This window comes from Heptranchias perlo, chromosome 34, assembly GCF_035084215.1.
Source record: "Heptranchias perlo isolate sHepPer1 chromosome 34, sHepPer1.hap1, whole genome shotgun sequence".
Lineage (NCBI taxonomy): Eukaryota > Metazoa > Chordata > Chondrichthyes > Hexanchiformes > Hexanchidae > Heptranchias > Heptranchias perlo.
In genome coordinates this window covers 183,364-204,875 of record NC_090358.1, presented here as the reverse complement: position 1 = coordinate 204,875, position 21,512 = coordinate 183,364, and the positions used below count along the sequence as shown (strand labels likewise).

The 21,512-nt window shown below is 45.6% G+C and overlaps 2 protein-coding genes across 2 annotated transcripts in view; one reads left to right on the top strand and one right to left on the bottom strand.

Annotated features, from left to right (window-relative positions):
* The window catches only part of mtfmt (mitochondrial methionyl-tRNA formyltransferase), a 52,290-nt gene extending 49,433 nt beyond the window's left edge, over nucleotides 1-2,857 (top strand). The window contains exon 10 of the mRNA XM_067971194.1: nucleotides 2,458-2,857. The gene's annotated coding sequence lies outside the window, so the exon portion shown is untranslated. The remainder of the gene's footprint in view (nucleotides 1-2,457) is intronic.
* si:ch73-314g15.3 (uncharacterized protein LOC368688 homolog) lies at nucleotides 74-21,283 on the bottom strand. The gene is given in 7 exon segments (XM_067971123.1): nucleotides 74-175; nucleotides 1,322-1,426; nucleotides 2,439-2,517; nucleotides 2,519-2,590; nucleotides 13,078-13,156; nucleotides 17,546-17,699; nucleotides 21,260-21,283. Coding segments are annotated over 7 exon segments (615 nt in total).
* Between the last annotated feature and the right edge of the window lie 229 nt (nucleotides 21,284-21,512).

Here is a 21,512-nt window from a genome sequence, read left to right as displayed (position 1 = left end):
CCTGCTCTGTTTCTTCCCTTTTAAATAGTTTTTAATCCAATTTGCTACTCTTCCCCCCCTAATTCCATTCCCCTTAATCTTCTCCAATAGTCTCCATGTGGTACCTTGTGAAAGGCTTTTTCAAAGTGAACATACACATCATCTGCTTTTCCCCATCCACCATATCCATCACCTCCTGAGAACCCCAACAGGTTTGTCAAACATGATCTTCCTTTTTCTGAAATTTGTGTTGGCTGTTTCTAATTATTTTCACTTTATCCCGAATTAAAGATTTCAAAATAATTCCTACCATAGATTTTACACTAATTGGCCTGTAATTACCTGGGTTAGCTTTGTCCCTTTTTGATTATGGGTATTACATTGGCCATTCCAGCTACAATGAAAAAGAGAGAAGTGGGACCATCCTGATCTGCTCCTAAACTACCTGGCTTTTGTTGGAAAGCACGTGGAATTGAATCTTTTGGACTGTGTTTACTATGGAAAGCAGGGTAACTAACTTTACTTCTTTAATGCCTACGCTTTACTCAAAGATTCTTCACATGGGTTTTGCACCACCCAATTCCACCACATGAGCTTTTATTTTGGAAAATGGCTTGAATTTTCATTCAACACCACCCACCCCCACCCCAAGAGGCCACAGGCCAACAAAGTTTGGTGATAATTAGTCAAATGAAATTTATTGGTTTGCCAGGGCTAGAGCCTGTGGTACCATCAATCTGTTCAGAGATGGGCTTAGTGGTTTTAATGACTAAGGTGCATGTGTCTGAGTCTCAATCATGATTTGTTTAAATCTGTAATCCTCACATTTTCTCTTCCAGTTTCTAGTTCTCCATCACTGACCTGAGCACTTCATAGATTTCCCCCATCCCCCAAACTCAGGTTCTCGAACACTTGAATCCAAAGCATCCCAGTGGGTGCAGTGCTCTGCATCAAAAAAGGAAAACTTATCTGGCTTTTTCTATGCAAGCTTAGCTTCCCTCAATCATTAAATGGATGGGAAAGCCTAAACAGTCCAAACAGCAAACAGGCAGGGGCTGTGGGGTATGGGTCGTTCAGCTAGCTGGAGCAGAGAATGAAGGAGAAATCAGAAATTACAAGGAATAGTCATTGATAGCAAAGCAGTCATTGTAAAAGTTTCAGGAGTGGGCCATTATTCGACCACCTGCTCGATCAGTGGTAGGTGTATAATCTTGGGCTAATGTGGAAAAATGCAATAAAGCATTTAAAAAGATCCAACTTTGACCTGTTGGAAGACACTGAAAAACCTGCACAATTTACAAAAAGGGTCAGGAGGGAAGAGCAAAAGCAGAAACAAACCAACCTCTTCACTCATTCCTGCTATATTTGTACCTTCAATGTTGAAAGGGGGTTTCAAATAGCCCTTAAAATGTGTCCGTACAATACTGTGAAACACAGATAAACTGTCCTGGAGAAGGAAAACATAATTTTAAAATTTTGCAGGTGTCTTGTATTAACATTTCTTTTTCTCTCCTTTCGCCTCCATTCCTAAACTGAGAAACTGGACTTGCCATCAGGTTTATACCAGTGACATTCCATAGAAATTTTCTGGCCTCCATTCATCGCACCCAAGATAAAAATAATCACCACATGGCTATATCACAGAACACACGGTTACCTACACACAGCCCTCTAACACACTGTTCCGACACACACACACACACACTGCCCTCTAACACACTGCTCAGATAATGTGGAGGAACACCGTATGTGATGGAGAGAACATTATTTCCTTACGGCACACTTCAAAATTTCTTTCCCTAGTAAATTCTGAGGGAAGCAGCAGTTTTACAGCCATGGCAGAGATTACAGTTTGGGAATTTGGTAACAAAGGGGGTCGACTAGATCTTCAGCGCTAATCGCATGTGTGCAGGGCAGAGAGGCCCAAACCATTTTCACGTTGGCCCCATTTGCATTGAACTAGTGATGTGTGTTTTCTGAACGGGAGGGCAGCTTGCCTTTTTGAGGGTGGTCGTGGGAAATCCATCAGCCCGTCCACAGAACAAGGGATTAAAGGAGAGGGCTGGCCGATTTGGGGAGGGGAGGGGTGGGGTGGGGAGCAACAGAGCAAGGTTAAAGATGCAGCAGGTGATGAGCATGGAACAGGGAGAGCAATTTGCTTATCCTGAAGACACAAAAATGACAAATCAAAAAAAGGTATTGGCTGTGAATTACCTCAATGTTCGTTGCACCGTTTCACCAGCAGAGGGAATTGCATACAAGTTTCCTGGGTAAGTTAATTTGCACGTGAAGTGGTGTAAGTTCTGGTGTTATTGCGTTCTAAAAGCACAGTGAGCAGCTTCAGTGCAGCCTCGGTAAAGACTGCGGTCATTGGGGACAAGGGGAGGCTGCGCAGGCCCTTTACTCAGGAAGACGGGAGGGACAGGTTCCTGAGCGTAATGCAAAAAAAAATCATGTACCTTTTGTTCCTCTGCACAGATGAAAGTGAACCATCGCAAGCTTGTTGCCACATGCGTGATTTCATCCTGATAAATAACCAAGGATTTTTACAGAGATCTGGTCGGCCTGTGATGCAAAGTGTGCCAGTGTTTGAGGATGTATGTCTAAGCCTCTGTTTAGACAACCAAAAGTTATGTACAAGAATTTGGTTTTAAGAACAATGATGGCCACAGAGACCCATACAAACATCCAGGGATCAAACTCTTAAAAAATGATGAATAAGTTGGGGTACAAGGGTACATAAAGTTTGTTGTATGTTGAACACCACGCCCAGGCATTTGTGGGAGTCACTGGTCTTATTGCTAAGAATACACATCTGAAAACAATTGGCAATGTGAAACTACAGGGACATAGTGTATCTGAAATTGATTTCATTTTTTTTTGTGTTTTGCATTGAAATACAATAAAAGATATAACAAGTATTCCTTGTCCTACCAATTAAAAGTTACATAGAATTCTCATTAACAAACTTTTGTTTATCCAGATCAGTTGAATTTTAAAAAACAGTAACTGCTGGTTACTGAGCCAGACACTGTGGGTAAATTAAGCTGGCTACTGATAAAAGGATTAAATCCAGGATGCTTCGGCTGTGCATCTTAATTTAGCTCCCATACTCGCTGCTTAAAGTTTGTCAGAGTGTGTCAGATGTCCCTTGTATCAGCTGTCTGAAACCTGACCCTTGGGAAGGATGTGAATTCTTGGTAATATCTGCTACCCACTCCTCCCTCTTATAAAATCAGCTCAACTGGTAAGTCCTTGCTAATCATAAATGGAAACAATTTTACAACACCAAGTTATAGTCCAGCAATTTTATTTTAAATTCACAAGCTTTCGGAGGCTTCCTCCTTCCTCAGGTGAACGAAATGAAATCCTCGAAATGAAATCGCATTTATAATTCACAGAACAATGCTTGGTGATTACAGACAATTTTTTCAACTGCCCGTTGCCAAGGCAATCAGTGTGCAGACAGACAGGTGTTACCTTCAAGGTCTCAGAATATACAAATCACCAAAAAAAAACAACAAACAAAAAAAAAAGAGATAGAGAGGTAGAAACATAGAAAAGACAGCAACTGACCCGTTATATTAAAATTGATCTCCACATCAAAAAAAAAAGAGATAGAGAGGTAGAAACATAGAAAAGACAGCAACTGACCCGTTATATTAAAAACAGATAACATTTGTTCGCTGGTGGGGTAACGTGTAGCGTGACATGAACCCAAGATCCCGGTTGAGGCCATCCTCATGGGTGCGGAACTTGGCTATCAATTTCTGCTCGACGATTTTGCATTGTCGTGTGTCTCGAAGGCCGCCTTGGAGTACGCTTACCCGAAGGTCGGTGGATGAATGTCCATGACTGCTGAAGTGTTCCCCGACTGGGAGGGAACCCTCCTGTTTGGCGATTGTTGCGCGGTGTCCGTTCATCCGTTGTCGCAGCGTCTGCATGGTCTTGCCAATGTACCATGCTCTGGGGCATCCTTTCCTGCAACGTATGAGGTAGACAACGTTGGCCGAGTCACAGGAGTATGAACCATGCACCTGGTGGGTGGTGTCCTCTCGTGTGATGGTGGTATCTGTGTCGATGATCTGGCATGTCTTGGCATTTCTGTGTGCTTCACTCTTCCTAATGTTAGCCATGCTCCAAATGGAGCATGGCTAACATTAGGAAGAGTGAAGCACACAGAATGCCTACATCCAATCATTATGTACAGCATCTATCAAAGGGACAAATCAGTGGCACATCGAATAAACCAACATAGAATCATGTTCATATCTGGAATTCCGAATCTCATCGGCCATTGGTATAGACCATAAAAGAAGGGCCGGTGTGTTAGGGGGGTGGGGTGAAACATAGAAAATAGGAGCAGGAGTAGACCATTCGGCCCTTCGAACCTGCTCCGCCATTCAATATGATCATGGCTGATCCTCTATCTCAATACCATATCCCTTGATGCCTTTTGTGTCTAGAAATCTATCTAGCTCCTTCTTAAATATATTAAATGTCTTGGCCTCCACAGCCTTCTGATAGAGAATTCCACAGGTTCACCACCCTCTGAGTGAAGAAATTTTTCCTAACCTCAGTCCTAAATGTCCTACCCCGTATCCTGAGACTGTGACCCCTCGTTCTGGACCCCCCCCCAGCCAGGGGAAACATCCTCCCAGCATCCAGTCTGTCTAGCCCTGTCAGAATTTTATATGTTTCAATGAGATCCTCTCTCATTCTTCTAAACTCAAGTGAATACAGGCTGAGTCAACCCAATCTCTCCTCATACGACAGTCCTGCCGTCCCAGGAATCAGTCTGGTGAACCTTCACTGCACTCCCTCTATGGCAAGTATATCCTTTCTTAGGTAGAGACCAAAACTGCACACAATACTTCAGATGTGGTCTCACCAAGGCCCTGTATAACTGCAGTAAGACATCCTGCTCCTGTACTCAAATACTCTTGCAATGAAGGCCAACATACATACGAACAGGAGTAGGCCATTCAGCCCCTCGTGCCTGCTCCGCCATTTGATAAGATCATGGCTGATCTGTGATCTAACTCCATATACCTGCCTTTGGCCCATATCCCTTAATACCTTTGGTTGCCAAAAAGCTATCTATCTCACATTTAAATTTAGCAATTGAGCTGGTATCAATTGCCATTTGCGGAAGAGAGTTCCAAACTTCTACAACCCTTTGTGTGTAGAAATGTTTTCTAATCTCACTCCTGAAAGGTCTGGCTCTAATTTTTAGACTGTGCCCCCTACTCCTAGAATCCCGAACCAGCGGAAATAGTTTCTCTCTATCCACCCTATCTGTTCCCCTTAATATCTTATAAACTTCAATCAGATCATCCCTTAACCTTCAAATCTCCAGAGAATACAACCCCAATTTGTGTAATCTCTCCTCGTAACTTAACCCTTGAAGTCCGGGTATCATTCTAGTAAACCTACGCTGCACTCCCTCCAAGGCCAAAATGTCTTTCCGAAGGTGCGGTGCCCAGAACTGCTCACAGTACTCCAGGTGCGGTCCAACCAAGGTTTTGTATAGCTGCAGCATAACTTCTGCCCCCTTGTATTCTAGTCCTCTAGATATAAAGGCCAGCATTCCATTAGCCTTATTGATTATTTTCTGCACCTGTTCCATTTGCCTTCCTTTTTTTTTTCTTTAAAGAGACTCTCCATTTGCCTTCCTAACTGCTTGCTGCACCTGCATGTTTGCTTTCAGTGACTGGTGTACAAGGACACACGGGTCCCTTTGTACATCAACATTTCCCAATCTATCACCATTTAAATGATATTCTGCCTTTCGGCTTTTCCTTCCAAAGTGGATAACTTCACATTTATCCACATTAAACTGCATCTGCCATGTATTTGCCCACTCACTCAACTTGTCTAAATTGCCTTGAAACCTCTTTGCATCCTCCTCACATCTCATGATCCCACCTAGTTTTGTGTCATCGGCAAACTTGGAAATATTACATTTGGTTCCCTCATCCAAATCATTGATATATATTGTGAATAGCTGGGGCCCAAGCACTGATCCCTGCGGTACCCCACTAGTCACCGCCTGCCACCCCGCGAAAGACCCGTTTATTCCGACTCTCTGTTTCCTGTCTGTTAACCAATTCTCAATCCTTGCCAGTATATTCCCCCCAATCCCATGTGCTTTAATTTTGCACAATGACCTCTTATGTGGGACTTTATCAAAGGCATTCTGAAAATCCAAATAAACCACATCCACTGGTTCTCCCTTATCTATTCCACTCGTTACATCCTCAAAAAACTCCAGTAGGTTTGTCAAACATCATTTACCTTTCATAAATCCATGTTGACTTTGTCTAATCCCATTGATATTTTCTAAGAGGACAGCATGCCGGAAATCCCAAGAAAACTTATATTGAATCAGGGACAGGGACTCGATAAAATTAACATAAGTAAAGCAACAGTAATGAAGAAAATAATAGCACTAAAGAGTGACAAATCCCCAGGACCAGATGGTTTCCATCCCAGGGTTTTAAAGGAAGTAGGTGAGCACATTGCGGATGCCCTAACTATAATCTTTCAAAGTTCTCTAGATTCAGGAACCGTCCCTCTAGATTGGAAAATTGCACGTCACTCCGCTTTTTAAGAAAGGAGAGAGAGGGAAACCGGGGAATTATAGATCAGTTAGCCTAACATCTGTTGTGGGGAAATTGCTGGAGTCTATAATTAAGGATAGGGTGACTGAACACCTCGAGAATTTGCAGTTAATCAGAGAGAGCCAGCATGGATTTGTGAAAGGTAGGTCGTGCCTGACAAACCTGATTGAATTTTTTGAAGAGGTGGCTAAAGTAGTGGACAGGGGAATGTCAATGGATGTTATTTATATGGACTTCCAGAAGGCATTTGATAAGGTCCGACTTAGATGAAGGCATAGAAAGTCCCATATCTAAGTTTGCCGATGACACAAAGATTGGTGGCATTGTAAGCAGTGTAGATGAAAACATAAAATTACAAAGCGATATTGATAGATTAGGTGAATGGGCAAAACTGTGGCAAATGGAATTCAATGTAGACAAATGTGAGGTCATCCACTTTGGATCAAAAAAGGATAGAACAGGGTACTTTCTAAATGGTAAAAAGTTAAAAACAGTGGATGTCCAAAGGGACTTAGGGGTTCAGGTACATAGATCATTGAAGTGTCATGAACAGGTGCAGAAAATAATCAATAAGGCAAATGGAATGCTGGCCTTTATATCTAGAGGACTGGAGTACAAGGGGGCAGAAGTTATGCTGCAGCTATACAAAACCCTGGTTAGACCGCACCTGGAGTACTGTGAGCAGTTCTGGGCACCGCAACTTGGGAAGGACATATTGGCCTTGGAGGGAGTGCAGCGTAGGTTTACTAGAATGATACCCGGACTTCAAGGGTTAAGTTACGAGGAGAGATTACACAAATTGGGGTTGTATTCTCTGGAGTTTCGAAGGTTAAGGGGTGATCTGATCGAAGTTTATAAGATATTAAGGGGAACAGATAGGGTGGATAGAGAGAAACTATTTCCGCTGGTTCGGGATTCTAGGAGTAGGGGGCACAGTCTAAAAATTAGAGCCAGACCTTTCAGGAACGAGATTAGAAAACATTTCTACACACAAAGGGTGGTAGAAGTTTGGAACTCTCTTCCGCAAACGGCAATTGATACTAGCTCAATTGCTAAATTTAAATGTGAGATAGATAGCTTTTTGGCAACCAAAGGTATTAAGGGATATGGGCCAAAGGCAGGTATATGGAGTTAGATCACAGATCAGCCATGATCTTATCAAATGGCGGAGCAGGCACGAGGGGCTGAATGGCCTACTCCTGTTCCTATGTTCCTGTGTTCCTAAGTGTCCTGTTATCACATCCTTTATAATCGATCTAGTATTTTCCTTACTACTGATGTTAGGCTAACTGGTCTGTAATTCCCTGTTTTCTCTCCCTCCTTTTTTAAATAGTGGGGTTACATTTGCCACCCTCCAATCTGCAGGAACTGTTCCATAATCTAGAATTTTGGAAGATGACAACTAATACATCCTCTATTTCCATGGCTACCTCTTTTAGTACTCTGGGATGCAGATTATCAGGCCCTGGGGATTTATCAGCTTTCATTCCCATTAATTTCTCCAGCACTTTTTTTACTAATACTAATTTCCTTTAATTCCTCCTTCTCGTTAGTCCCTTGGTTCCCTAGCATTTCCGGGAAGTTATTTGTGTTCTCTTCCATGAAGACAGAACCAAAGTATTTGTTTAATTGCTCTGCCATTTTCTTGTTCCCCGTTTCTGACTGTAAGGGACCTACATTTGTCTTTACTAATCTTTTTCTTTTTACACACTTGTAGAAGCTTTTACAGTCCACTTTTATGTTCCCTGCTAGTTTACTCTCATACTCTATTTTTCCCCTCTTAATCAATCTCTTGGTCCTTTTTTGAGAATTCTAAACTGCTCCCAAACCTCAGGCTTGCTACTTTTTCTGTCAACTTTATATGACTCCTCTTTGGATCTAATACTATCCTTAATTTCTTGTGTTAGCCGTGGTTGGATCGCTTTTTCTTTTGTGTTTATGCGCCAGAAAGGAATGTATAATTGTTGCAATTCATGCATTTGTTCCTTAAACGTTAGCCATTGCCTATCCACCGTCATGCCTTTTAATGAAGCTCCCCAATCTATCACAGCCAACTCACTCCTCATACCTTCGTGGTATCTTTTGTTTAGATTTAGGGCCCTAGTTTTGGATTGGACTACTTCACTTTCCATCTTAATAAAGAATTCTTTCATGTTATGGTCACTCTTCCCTAAACGACCCTGCACAACAGGATTATTAATTAACCCCTTCTCAGTGCACAATACCCCCTGAAATCTCATGGCATCAGGTCAAACATGGGCAAGGAAACCTCCTGCTGATTACCACCTACCGTCCTCCCTCAGCTGATGAATCAGTCCTCCTCCATGTTGAGCACCACTTGGAGGAAGCACTGAGGGTAGCAAGGGCACAAAATGTACTCTGGGTGGGGGACTTCAATGTCCATCACCAAGAGTGGCTCGGTAGCACCACTACTGACCGAGCTGGCCGAGTCCTGAAGGACATAGCTGCCAGACTGGGCCTGCGGCAGGTGGTGAGTGAACCAACACAAAGGATAAACTTACTTGACCTCGTCCTCACCAATCTACCTGTCGCAAATGCATCTGTCCATGACAGTATTGGTAGGAGTGACCACCGCACAGTCCTCGTGGAGTCCCGTCTTGGCACTGAGGACACCATCCAACGTGTTGTGTGGCACTACCACCGTGCTAAATGGGATAGATTCAGAACAGATCGAGCAGCTCAAAACTGGGCATCCATGAGGCACTGTGGGCCATCAGCAGCAGCAGAATTGTATTCCAGCACAATCTGTAACCTCATGGCCCGGCATATTCCTCACTCTACCATTATCAACAAGCCAGGGGATCAACCCTGGTTCAATGAAGAGTGTAGAAGAGCATGCCAGGAGCAGCACCAGGCGTACATAAAAATGAGGTGCCAACCTGGTGAAGCTACAACTCGGGACTACATGCATGCAAAACAGCAGAAGCAACAAGCTATAGACAGAGCTAAGCGATTCCACAACAAACGTATCCGATCAAAGCTCTGCAGTCCTGCCACATCCAGTCGTGAATGGTGGTGGACAATTAAACAAGTAATGGGAGGAGGAGGCTCTGTAAACATCCCCATCTTCAATGATGGCAGAGTCCAGCACGTGAGTGCAAACGACAAGGCTGAAGCGTTTGCAATCATCTTCAGCCAGAAGTGCCAAGTGGATGATCCATCTCGGCCTCCTCCCGATATCATAGAATCATAGAATCATAGAAGTTACAACATGGAAACAGGCCCTTCGGCCCAACATGTCCATGTCGCCCAGTTTATACCACTAAGCTAGTCCCAATTGCCTGCACTTGGCCCATATCCCTCTATACCCATCTTACCCATGAAACTGTCCAAATGCTTTTTAAAAGACAAAATTGTACCCGCCTCTACTACTGCCTCTGGCAGCTCGTTCCAGACACTCACCACCCTTTGAGTGAAAAAATTGCCCCTCTGGACCCTTTTGTATCTCTCCCCTCTCACCTTAAATCTGTGCCCCCTCGTTATAGACTCCCCTACCTTTGGGAAAAGATTTTGACTATCGACCTTATCTATGCCCCTCATTATTTTATAGACTTCTATAAGATCACCCCTAAACCTCCTACTCTCCAGGGAAAAAAGTCCCAGTCTGTCTAACCTCTCCCTGTAAGTCAAACCATCAAGTCCCGGTAGCATCCGAGTAAATCTTTTCTGCACTCTTTCTAGTTTAATAATATCCCCACCATCACAGAAGCCAATCTTCAGCCAATTCGATTCACTCCGCGTGATGTCAAGAAACGGCTGAGTGCACTGGATACAGCAAAGGCTATGGGCCCCGACAACATCCCGGCTGGAGTGCTGAAGACTTGTGTTCCAGAACGAGCTGCGCCTCTAGCCAAGCTGTTCCAGTACAGCTACAACACTGGCATCTACCCGACAATGTGGAAAGTTGCCCAGGTATGTCCTGTCCACAAAAAGCAGGACAAATCCAATCCGGCCAATTACCGCCCCATCAGTCTACTCTCAATCATCAGCAAAGTGATGGAAGGTGTCGTCGACAGTGCTATCAAGCGGCACTTACTCACCAATAACCTGCTTACCGATGCTCAGTTTGGGTTCCGCCAGGACCACTCGGCTCCAGACGTCATTACAGCCTTGGTCCAACATGGATAAAAGAGCTGAATTCCAGAGGTGAGGTGAGAGTGACTGCCCTTGACATCAAGGCAGCATTTGACCGAGTTTGGCACCAAGGAGCCCTAGTAAAATTGAAGTCAATGGGAATCAGGGGGAAAACTTTCCAGTGGCTGGAGTCATACCTGGCACAAAGGAAGATGGTAGTGGTTGTTGGAGGCCAATCATCTCAGCCCCAGGACTTTGCTACAGGAGTTCCTCAGGGCAGTGTCCTAGGCCCAACCATCTTCAGCTGCTTCATCAATGACCTTCCCTCTATCATAAGGTCAGAAATTGGGATGTTCACTGATGATTGCAGAGTGTTCAGTTCCATTCGCAACCCCTCAAATAGTGAAGCAGTCCGAGCCCTCATGCAGCAAGGCCTGGACAACATCCAGGCTTGGGCTGATAAGTGGCAAGTAACATTCGCGCCAGACAAGTGCCAGGCAAGACCATCTCCAACAAGAGAGAGTCTAACCATCTCCCCTTGACATTCAACGGCATTACCATCGCCGAATCCCTCACCATCAACATCCTGGGGGTCACCATTGACTAGAAACTTAACTGGACCAGCCATATAAATACTGTGGCTACAAGAGCAGGTCAGAGGCTGGGTATTCTGTGGCGAGTGACTCACCTCCTGACTCCCCAAAGCCTTTCCACCATCTACAAGGCACAAATCAGTATGTGATGGAATACTCCCCACTTGCTTGGATGAGTGCAGCTCCAACAACACTCAAGAAGCTCAACACCATCCAGGACAAAGCAGCCCGCTTGATTGGCATCACATCCACCACCCTAAGCATTCACTCCCTTCACCACCGGCGCACCATGGCTGCAGTGTGTACCATCCACAGGATGCACTGCAGCAACTCACCAAGGCTTCTACGACAGCACCTCCCAAACCCGCGACCTCTACCACCTAGAAGGACAAGGGCAGCAGGCACATGGGAACAACACCACCTGCACGTTCCCCTCCAAGTCACACACCATCCCGACTTGGAAATATATCGCCGTTTCTTCATCGTCGCTGGGTCAAAATCCTGGAACTCCCTTCCTAACAGCACTGTGGGAGAACCTTCACCACACGGACTGCAGCGGTTCCAGAAGGTGGCTCACCACCACCTTCTCAAGGGCAATTAGGGATGGGCAATAAATGCTGGCCTCGCCAGCGACGCCCACATCCCATGAACGAATAATAAAAAATTACCCAATCTAGGATAGCCTGTTCCCTGGTTGGCTCCTCAACGTACTGGTCTAAAAATCCATCTCGTACACACTCCAGGAATTCATCCTCCACAGTATTATTGCTAATTTGGTTTGGCCAATCTATATGTCGATTAAAGTCACCCGTGATTACTGTAGTGCCCTGGTTACATGCATCTCTAATTTCCTGTTTGATGCCGTCCCTTACATTACCACTACTGTTTGGAGATCTATAGACAACTCCCACCAGTGTTTTCTGCCCCTTGGTGTTTCTTAACTCCACCCAGACTGATTCTACATCTTGATTTTCTGAGCCAATATCCTTTCTCACTATTGCTCTGATTTCATCCTTTACTAACAACATCACCCCACCTCCTTTTCGTTTTTGCCTGTCCTTCCTAAATATCAAATACCCTCGGATATTCATCTCCCAGCCTTGGTCACCCTGCAGCCATGTTTCCATAATCAGAATTATATCATATCCATTTACATCTATTTGCGCTGTTAATTTGTCTACCTTATTACGAATGCTTCGTGCATTCAGATACAGTGCCTTTAGATCTGTCTTTTTAACATTTTTAGACATGTTAACATTTTTTGTACTATGGCCTTATTTGTCTTATTACCATTTTTTCTTACCCGGACCCTATTTGTTAGTGCACTCTTTTGTTTGTATGCTCTCTTTAGCATTCCAGATTTCTCTCCACCGGGACCCCCCCCACCCCACCTTATTTAGTTTAAAGCCCCATCTACCTCCCTAGTTATTCGATTCACTAGAACTCTGGTCCCAGCATGGTTCAGGCGTAATCCGTCCCAGTGGAACAGCTCTCTCTTTCCCCAGTACTGGTACCAGTGTCCCACGAATCAAAACCCACTTCTCCCACACCAATCCTTGAGCCACGTATTCATCTCTCTGATCTTATTTACCCTGTGCCAATTTGCTCAGAATTTTGAAATGGAAGATAAGTAGACAGAGGCTGTGCTCTTCACAAAAACACTTGAGCTACGGAGAGGGACATCTGACCAGCCTCTTGGCCAAGGTAGGTGTGCAGCACAAGGAGGGAAATTGAGGCTTAAAATGTTTGTGCAGAAAATATTTTATAGGGAAAACATTATACAGCACCTGGCTTCATGTACCATGTGTACGATGGCTAGCCGGGCCAATAGGTCAAAGGATGTATCAGCTGCTGACTGCCACAAACCTGGGAAAGCAATTCAGAGCCATTAGAAGTCAGTATTATACATGTCCAAACTTATTAAAGGAAGAGGGACAAAACAAACTAAAAGAAAACAGCACAACTGGTACAGATAAATTCATGGATATTGTATCACCGCACTGCACCAAAAAGGAACTCTCGTTGGAAATTCTGCAACTTGCTTATCTAAGATGGTAAGTAATGAGAGCAATCCAACTTAACTTTCCTAGAAAATCTACATAGAATTGCAATATTTGGTAAAGGATGTCTCATTCTGACCAACAGTATTCTGGGCCATATTGGGATTTGAGCTCATGCTTGCAATTGGTCAGTAAAGCAAGGTAGTGGCGGTTGGCGGAGAGGAGTGATATTTCCATTCCCTCCACATAAACACACCGAGGGAGAATTAAAGTGATGTCAATCTGTCCCACTGTTACACACCTAGTGTGATGTCCAGGAGTATTAGTGTCCATCCAATGGTTGGAGAACTAGGGAGGGTAATGGCAAAACTAGAAGGACAGGGCTATTCTGGCGCAGACTGTTGCTGCCATTACATTATGAACTAGCACCAAATTCGCAATACAATACTGTCCATCTAACTGGAACCAGCTAACTCGACCTAAAGCAGTAGTCTGTCAGTTCCAGCAGGTCACACACAGCCCGGGTCACACAGCCCAATTGCAGAAACAGGGGTAGAACTTTAGCAAAACCCAGCACATTAGGAAAAAAATCCAAGAAAAAAATAAAATTTTATGAAGAAAATGTCTAAATGTTGTTTCTCTCACCAAGATCAAATCCTCACAATCACACATTTACATTCCCATTTTACGGTCAGCAACTTATAGCACAAAATTAACACGCAGGGAGAAGATTTTCCCTGTGCAACAAAAGCATAAGTTCAGACAGGAGAACTCTCCCTTCCTCCCCCCAACATCATGTTATGCCTCCACAGCAACGCCAGTGAAGCAACCACATGGGTGGCCCAGGGTCACCAGGCTGGGCCCAGGGTCACCACCCTCACCGGGCTGGGCCCAGGGTCACCGGGCTGGGCCCAGGGTCACCACCTTCACCGGGCTGGGCCCAGGGTCACCACCCTCACCGGGCTGGGCCCAGGGTCACCACCTTCACCGGGCTGGGCCCAGGGTCACCACCTTCACCGGGCTGGGCCCAGGGTCACCACCCTCACCGGGCTGGGCCCAGGGTCACCACCCTCACCGGGCTGGGCCCAGGGTCACCACCCTCACCGGGATGGGCCCAGGGTCACCACCCTCACCGGGCTGGGCCCAGGGTCACCACCTTCACCGGGCTGGGCCCAGGGTCACCACCTTCACCGGGCTGGGCCCAGGGTCACCACCCTCACCGGGCTGGGCCCAGGGTCACCACCTTCACCGGGCTGGGCCCAGGGTCACCACCTTCACCGGGCTGGGCCCAGGGTCACCACCCTCACCGGGCTGGGCCCAGGGTCACCACCTTCACCGGGCTGGGCCCAGGGTCACCACCTTCACCGGGCTGGGCCCAGGGTCACCTCCTTCACCGGGCTGGGCCCAGGGTCACCACCCTCACTGGGCTGGGCTATGTACTGGTGCTGGAACAACAGCATATGGAGCAAGAATTTCATCACCAAGGTACAAAGCTTGTCCTGGGTTTCTTGGTACAAAGCTGCCTGCACCATGTCTGTAAATCCATTTTTAAAAATTCGTTCATGGGATGTGGGCGTCGCTGGCGAGGCCAGCATTTATTGCCCATCCCTAATTGCCCTTGAGAAGGTGGTGGTGAGCCTCCTTCTTGAACCGCTGCAGTCCGTGTGGTGAAGGTTCTCCCACAGTGCTGTTAGGAAAGGAGTTCCAGGATTTTGACCCAGCGACGATGAAGGAACGGCGATATATTTCCAAGTCGGGATGGTGTGTGACTTGGAGGGGAACGTGCAGGTGGTGTTGTTCCCATGTGCCTGCTGCCCTTGTCCTTCTAGGTGGTAGAGGCCCTGTGGATGGTTCGCACTGCAGACAGTGTGCACCGGTGGTGAAGGGAGTGAATGTTTAAGGTGGTGGATGGGGTGCCAATCAAGCGGGCTGCTTTGTCCTGGATGGTGTTGAGCTTCTTGAGTGTTGTTGGAGCTGCACTCATCCAGCCAAGTGGAGAGTATTCCATCACACTCCTGACTTGTGCCTTGTAGATGATGGAAAGGCTTTGGGGAGTCAGGAGGTGAGTCACTCGCCGCAGAATACCCAGCCTCTGACCTGCTCTTGTAGCCACAGTATTTATATGGCTGGTCCAGTTAAGTTTCTGGTCAATGGTGACCCCCCAGGATGTTGATGGTGGGGGATTCGGCGATGGTAATGCCGTTGAATGTCAAGGGGAGATGGTTAGACTCTCTCTTGTTGGAGATAATCATGCCTGGCACTTGTCTGGCGCAAATGTTACTTGCCACTTATCAGCCCAAGCCTGGATGTTGTCCAGGTCTTGCTGCATGCGGGCTCGGACTGCTTCATTATTTGAGGGGTTGCGAATGGAACTGAACACTCTGCAATCATCAGTGAACATCCCCATTTCTGACCTTATGACAGAGGGAAGGTCATTGATGAAGCAGCTGAAGATGGTTAGGCCTAGGACACTGCCCTGAGGAACTCCTGCAGGAATGTACTGGGGCTGAGATGATTGGCCTCCAACAACCACTACCATCTTCCTTTGTGCTAGGTATGACTCCAGCCACTGGAGAGTTTTCCCCCTGATTCCCATTGACTTAAATTTTAGTAGGGCTCTTTGGTGCCACACTCGGTCAAATGCTGCCTTGATGTCAAGGGCAGACACTCTCACCTCACCTCTGGAATTCAGCTCTTTTGTCCATGTTTGGACCAAGGCTGTAATGACGTCTGGAGCCGAGTGGTCCTGGCGGAACCCAAACTGAGCATTGGTGAGCAGGTTATTGGTGAGTAAGTGCCGCTTGATAGCACTGTCGATGACACCTTCCATCACTTTGCTGATGATTGAGAGTAGACTGATGGGGCGGTAATTAGCCGGATTGGATTTGTCCTGTTTTTTGTGGACAGGACATACCTGGGCAATTTTCCACATTGTCGGGTAGATGCCAATGTTGTAGCTGTACTAGAACTGTTTGGCTAGAGGCGCAGCTAGTTCTGGAACACAAGTCTTCAGCACTCCAGCCGGGATGTTGTCGGGGCCCATAGCCTTTGCTGTATCCAGTGCACTCAGCCGTTTCTTGATATCATATGGAGTGAATCGAATTGGCTGAAGACTGGCTTCTGTGATGGTGGGGATATCGGGAGGAGGCCGAGATGGATCATCCACTTGGCACTTCTGGCTGAAGATGGTTGCAAACGCTTCAGTCTTGTCTTTTGCACTCACGTGCTGGACTCCGCCATCATTGAGGATGGGGATGTTTGCAGAGCCTCCTCCTTCCATTACTTGTTTAATTGTCCACCACCATTCACGACTGGATGTGGCAGGACTGCAGAATTTTGATCTGATCCGTTGGTTGTGGAATCGCTTAGCTCTGTCTATAGCATGTTGCTTCCGCTGTTTAGCATGCATGTAGTCCCGAGTTGTAGCTTCACCAGTTTGGCACCTCATTTTTATGTACGCCTGGTGCTGCTCCTGGCATGCTCTTCTACACTCCTCATTGAACCAGGGTTGATCCCCTGGCTTGTTGGTAATGGTAGAGTGAGGAATATGCCGGGCCATGAGGTTACAGATTGTGCTGGAATACAATTCTGCTGCTGCTGATGGCCCACAGCGCCTCATGGATGCCCAGTTTTGAGCTGCTAGATCTGTTCTGAATCTATCCCATTTAGCACGGTGGCAGTGCCACACAACACGTTGGATGGTGTCCTCAGTGCGAAGACGGGACTTTGTCTCCGCGAGGACTGTGCAGTGGTCACTCCTACCAATACTGTCATGGACAGATGCATCTGCGACAGATAGATTGGTGAGGATGAGGCCAAATAGTTTTCTCCCTCGTGTTGGTTCACTCACCACCTGCCGCAGGCCCAGTCTGGCCGCTATGTCCATCAGGACTCGGCCAGCTCGGTCAGTAGTGGTGCTACCGAGCCACTCTTGGTGATAGACATTGAAGTCCCCCACCCAGAGTACATTTTGTGCCTTTGCTACCCTCAGTGCTTCCTCCAAGTGGTGCTCAACATGGAGGAGGACTGATTCATCAGCTGAGGGAGGACGGTAGGTGGTAATCAGCAGGAGGTTTCCTTGCCGATGTTTGATGTGATGCCATGAAATTTCATGGGGTCCGGAGTCAATGTTGAGGACTCCCAGGGCCACTCCACTCCAAAGTTGTGACTCCATTTATTTCAATAGGCAGGTTTGCTTAAATATTAGCACAGGGCAGTGTTAGCTTTATTCTATTTAACACAGAATGCCATTTACTAACCAGGTTGCCACCTTTGCCCATTTTGATCTTGCCAGGTTCCAGCACAGTGAGTTTCTTCAGCCTGCTGGGTTGCATTTATGCTTCTGCCTGGCCAATCTCCTGGATTTTGCCCGAGTTCCACCAGATCTGTACTTCATGTGTCAGTTTTACCTGTTGGGAAGTGGGACAAACAGTAAGATTTTAAACAATTGGAATTCTCAGAGCAGCTACAGTATCACCTGTTAACCATAAAAATCTGGAAAAGTGAAAGAAATGAAATAAAAAAAAACACAATTTCTTTTCAAGCACCTTTCCTCAGAGAGAGGTGAAGCATATCCACCCACTGCACTACAATTCACATTTCTCACAAATATTAATTGACACAAACTGCTTTAAAAATGTGCTTCCTGTGTTGACCATCTGATGCAACAACTCACTCATTGAAGAAAGTCTTTTCCAATCGTTCATTGCCTCTCCGAGCCATGAGAAAGCTGGTGGCTAATCTACTCTGAGCCTCTGCCAATACTTTCAGGTACATGATTTATAATATCATCACATGACAAAATGTCTCAATGTTTCACACAAAAGATTACTTTTTGAATTGCACAACTGTTCTGTGGCCAATAATGGTGGCCAGTAGCCGTCCTGTGCCAGCAATTTCCATAAACAGTGATGAGATGAATGATTAATAGGTGTTTTTTTTAAATATAAAATAGATGGTATTGCTGAGTACATTGGCTAGGACACCAGGAGAATTCCGTGCTCCTCTGTGAATGATGCCATGCGATCTTTCATGTCCACATGAACGATTGGAACAAGATTCCAGAACCTCTGTTTCACATCTCAGCTGAAGGACCCCAATGACAACAACTTCCCCTCAGTAGTTCACTGCAATGTCAGCCTATATTGTGCTCAAATCCTGTTCTGGCATTCGAACTCAAAACCATTTTAACCAAAGAGTGTACTACCATCTGAGCCAAAATCGTTCAACAAGCTGCTGGGAGCTACAGCTTCACAGCAAAGGAAGAAAGAGGAAGTCTGGTTTACCCTTCTGTCACCCAGGGTGAGGCCATTCACCTTTGCTCTTTGCTGAGATTGCAAGCTGAAGTCCTGCCATCCTGTGGGGTTGTGGGAAAGTCCATGACAATTGCCACAGAGGCACAGCGACAATGAAGAATAAACAAGTCTCCCGCAATCAGCTTTTAACAATGAATCATCATGTTCTCCTCAGGGTCTGCTCTACAAAGAATCTTCAAAGCACAGTAACAGAGAGCATTCTCAGAACTTGTAGAAGAGGCAGACTTTGGGGAGGAATTCTCTAAGGAATCAAACAATTGAGAGACAGATGGAAATATATCAAATGCATACACTGGTAAGGAAATGAAAATCACAGACAACACATCTGCAACTAAATTATAGGAAAAAAATAATTCACTGGGGAATCTGAATTCTGAAAATGTATTTGGATGAAGAAAACAGAGGGACCAGAGTGCAGTTGTTACATTTCACTTCAAACTTTCTTTGCTGATCATAAAATATGAAATTAAACAGATTTTTGAAAAGATGTATTAACACTAGAGTTTCATGCAGTGTCTTTGCCCAGTATACAGCACGTGTTGAAGAAGCTAGTCGAATCTCTGTTGCTGAGGCGTGTATAGTCATGCTGCCACTTAGTGACTCCAGAGACAATGCCAGATGTCAGCAGCTTGTGCAGACAAACCAAGAGGTAAGAAAATGAAAACTTTTACAATGAAGCCACTAAACAGAAAATTTATTGAATGGGGATTGGCTTCTGTCATAACCAGGAGAACTATAATGAGGTCTTTCTACATATTTGATACATCAAAAGATTTTGCATTGAACACTTCAGATAGACCGGGAAAAAAAGTGTAAAGAGCAAAGAAGGGGAGGAATTCCTGAAATGTCTACAGAAGAACTTTCTTGATCAGTATGTTTCCAGCCCAGTGAGGAAGGAAACAGTACTGGATCTAGTTCTGGGGAAAGAAGTGGGGCAAGTTTCAAAGGGTGAACATTTAGGAAACAGTGATCACAATATCATTAGGTTTAGAATAGTTATGGAAAATGATAAGGAACAATCAAAGGTGAAAATACTTAACTGGAAGCGAGCTAATTTCAGGGAGTTGAAAAGGGATCTGGCCCAGGTGGATTGGAAACAAAGGTCGGCAGGCAAAACAGTAAATGAGCAATGGGGAGCCTTCGAAAAGGAGATAGTTCGGGGACAGACTAGACACATTTCTATGAGGGGGAAAGGAAGGGCATCCAAAGCTAGAGCACATTGGATGAATAAAGAAATAGGGGTTAAAATGAAACAGAAAAAGGAGGCTTATGATAAATGTGAGACTTATAATACAGTAGAGAACCAAATTGAATACAGAAAGTGCAGAGGAGAACTGAGAAAAGAAATGAGGGACAAAGAGTGTGAAAAAAGATTAGTGGGTAACATAAAAGGGGACCCAAAAGTCTTTTATAAACTTATAAATAGTAAAAGGATAGTCAAAGGAAGGGTGGGCAAAACAGGAGATCTTCTTGTGGCTGCAGAGGGCATGGCTGAGGTACTAAATGAGTACTTTGGTTCTGTCTTCACCAAACAAGAAGATGCTGCCAATGTCACAGTAAAGGAGGAGGTAGTAGAGAAATTGGATAGGATAAAAATAGATAAAGAGGAGGTACTCAAAAGGTTGGCAACACTGAAGTATAAAAGTCACCTGGTCTGGATGGGATGCTCCTTGATTGCTGAGGGAAATAGCAGAGGCTCTGGCCACAATCTTCCAATCCTCCTTAGATATGGGAGTGGTGCCAGAGGACTGGAGGATTGCAAATGTTACACCCCTGTTCAAAAAAGGGGAGAGGGATAAACCCGGCAATTACAGGCCAGTCAGCCTAACGTCGGTGGTGGGGAAACTTTTAGAGACAATAATCTGAGACAAAATTAATTGTCACTTGGGAGAACATGGGTTAATAAATAACAGCCGACACGGATTTGTTAAAGGTAAATCGTGTCTGACTAACTTGATTGAATTATTCGATGAAATAACGGAGAGGGTTGATGAGGGTAGTGTAGTTGATGTGTATATGGACTGTGGCTGTGGATACGAAATTGGCTGAGACACAGACAGCATGGAGTAGTGGTGAACGGTTGCTTTTCAGACTGGAGGGAAGTATACAGTGGTGTTCCTCCAGAGGTCGGTATTAGGACCACTGCTGTTTGTGATATATATCAATGACCTGGACTTGGGCATAGAGGGTATAATTTCAAAGTTTGCGGACGACACGAAACTTGGAAATGTAATAAATAATGTGGAGGATAGTAACAGACTGCAGGAGGACGTAGACACACGGGTGAAATGGGCAGACACATGGCAGGTGAAATTTAATGCAGTGAAGTGTGAAGTGATGCATTTCGGAAGGAAAAAGGAGAGGCAATATAATCTAACTGGTACAATTTTCAAGGTGAGGGGGGGGCAGGAACAGAGAGGCCTGGGGGTTCACATACAAAAATCTTTGAAGGTGGCAGGACAAGTTGATATAGCTGTTAAAAAAAATACAAGAAACTTGGCTTTATCAATAAAGGCACAGAGTACAAAAGCAAGGAAGTTATCGTAAACCCTCATAAATCACCAGTTAGATCTCAGCTAGAGTATTGTGTCCAATTGTGGGCAGCACACTTTAGGAAGGACTTCAAGGCCTTGGAGAGGGTGCAGCGCCATTACAAACTCCTCCCGGAACATCTCCATGGCGCTGGGGGGGGGGGGAGGGGATGGAAGGAAGTCACAGGCATCGCACGCCAATCAGCTGAGGGGGCGGGACTTCCGGCTCCAGTGCAGTCCCATCTGATGCACATGGGTGGGGCCTGGAGCATGGAGGGGGCGGAGCCTGGGTGCGCAGAGGGAGCGGGGCCTGGAGGGGACAGGGTGAAGAGCGGAGGCGGGCAGGGCCTGTAACGCAGAGGAGTGGGGCCTGCAG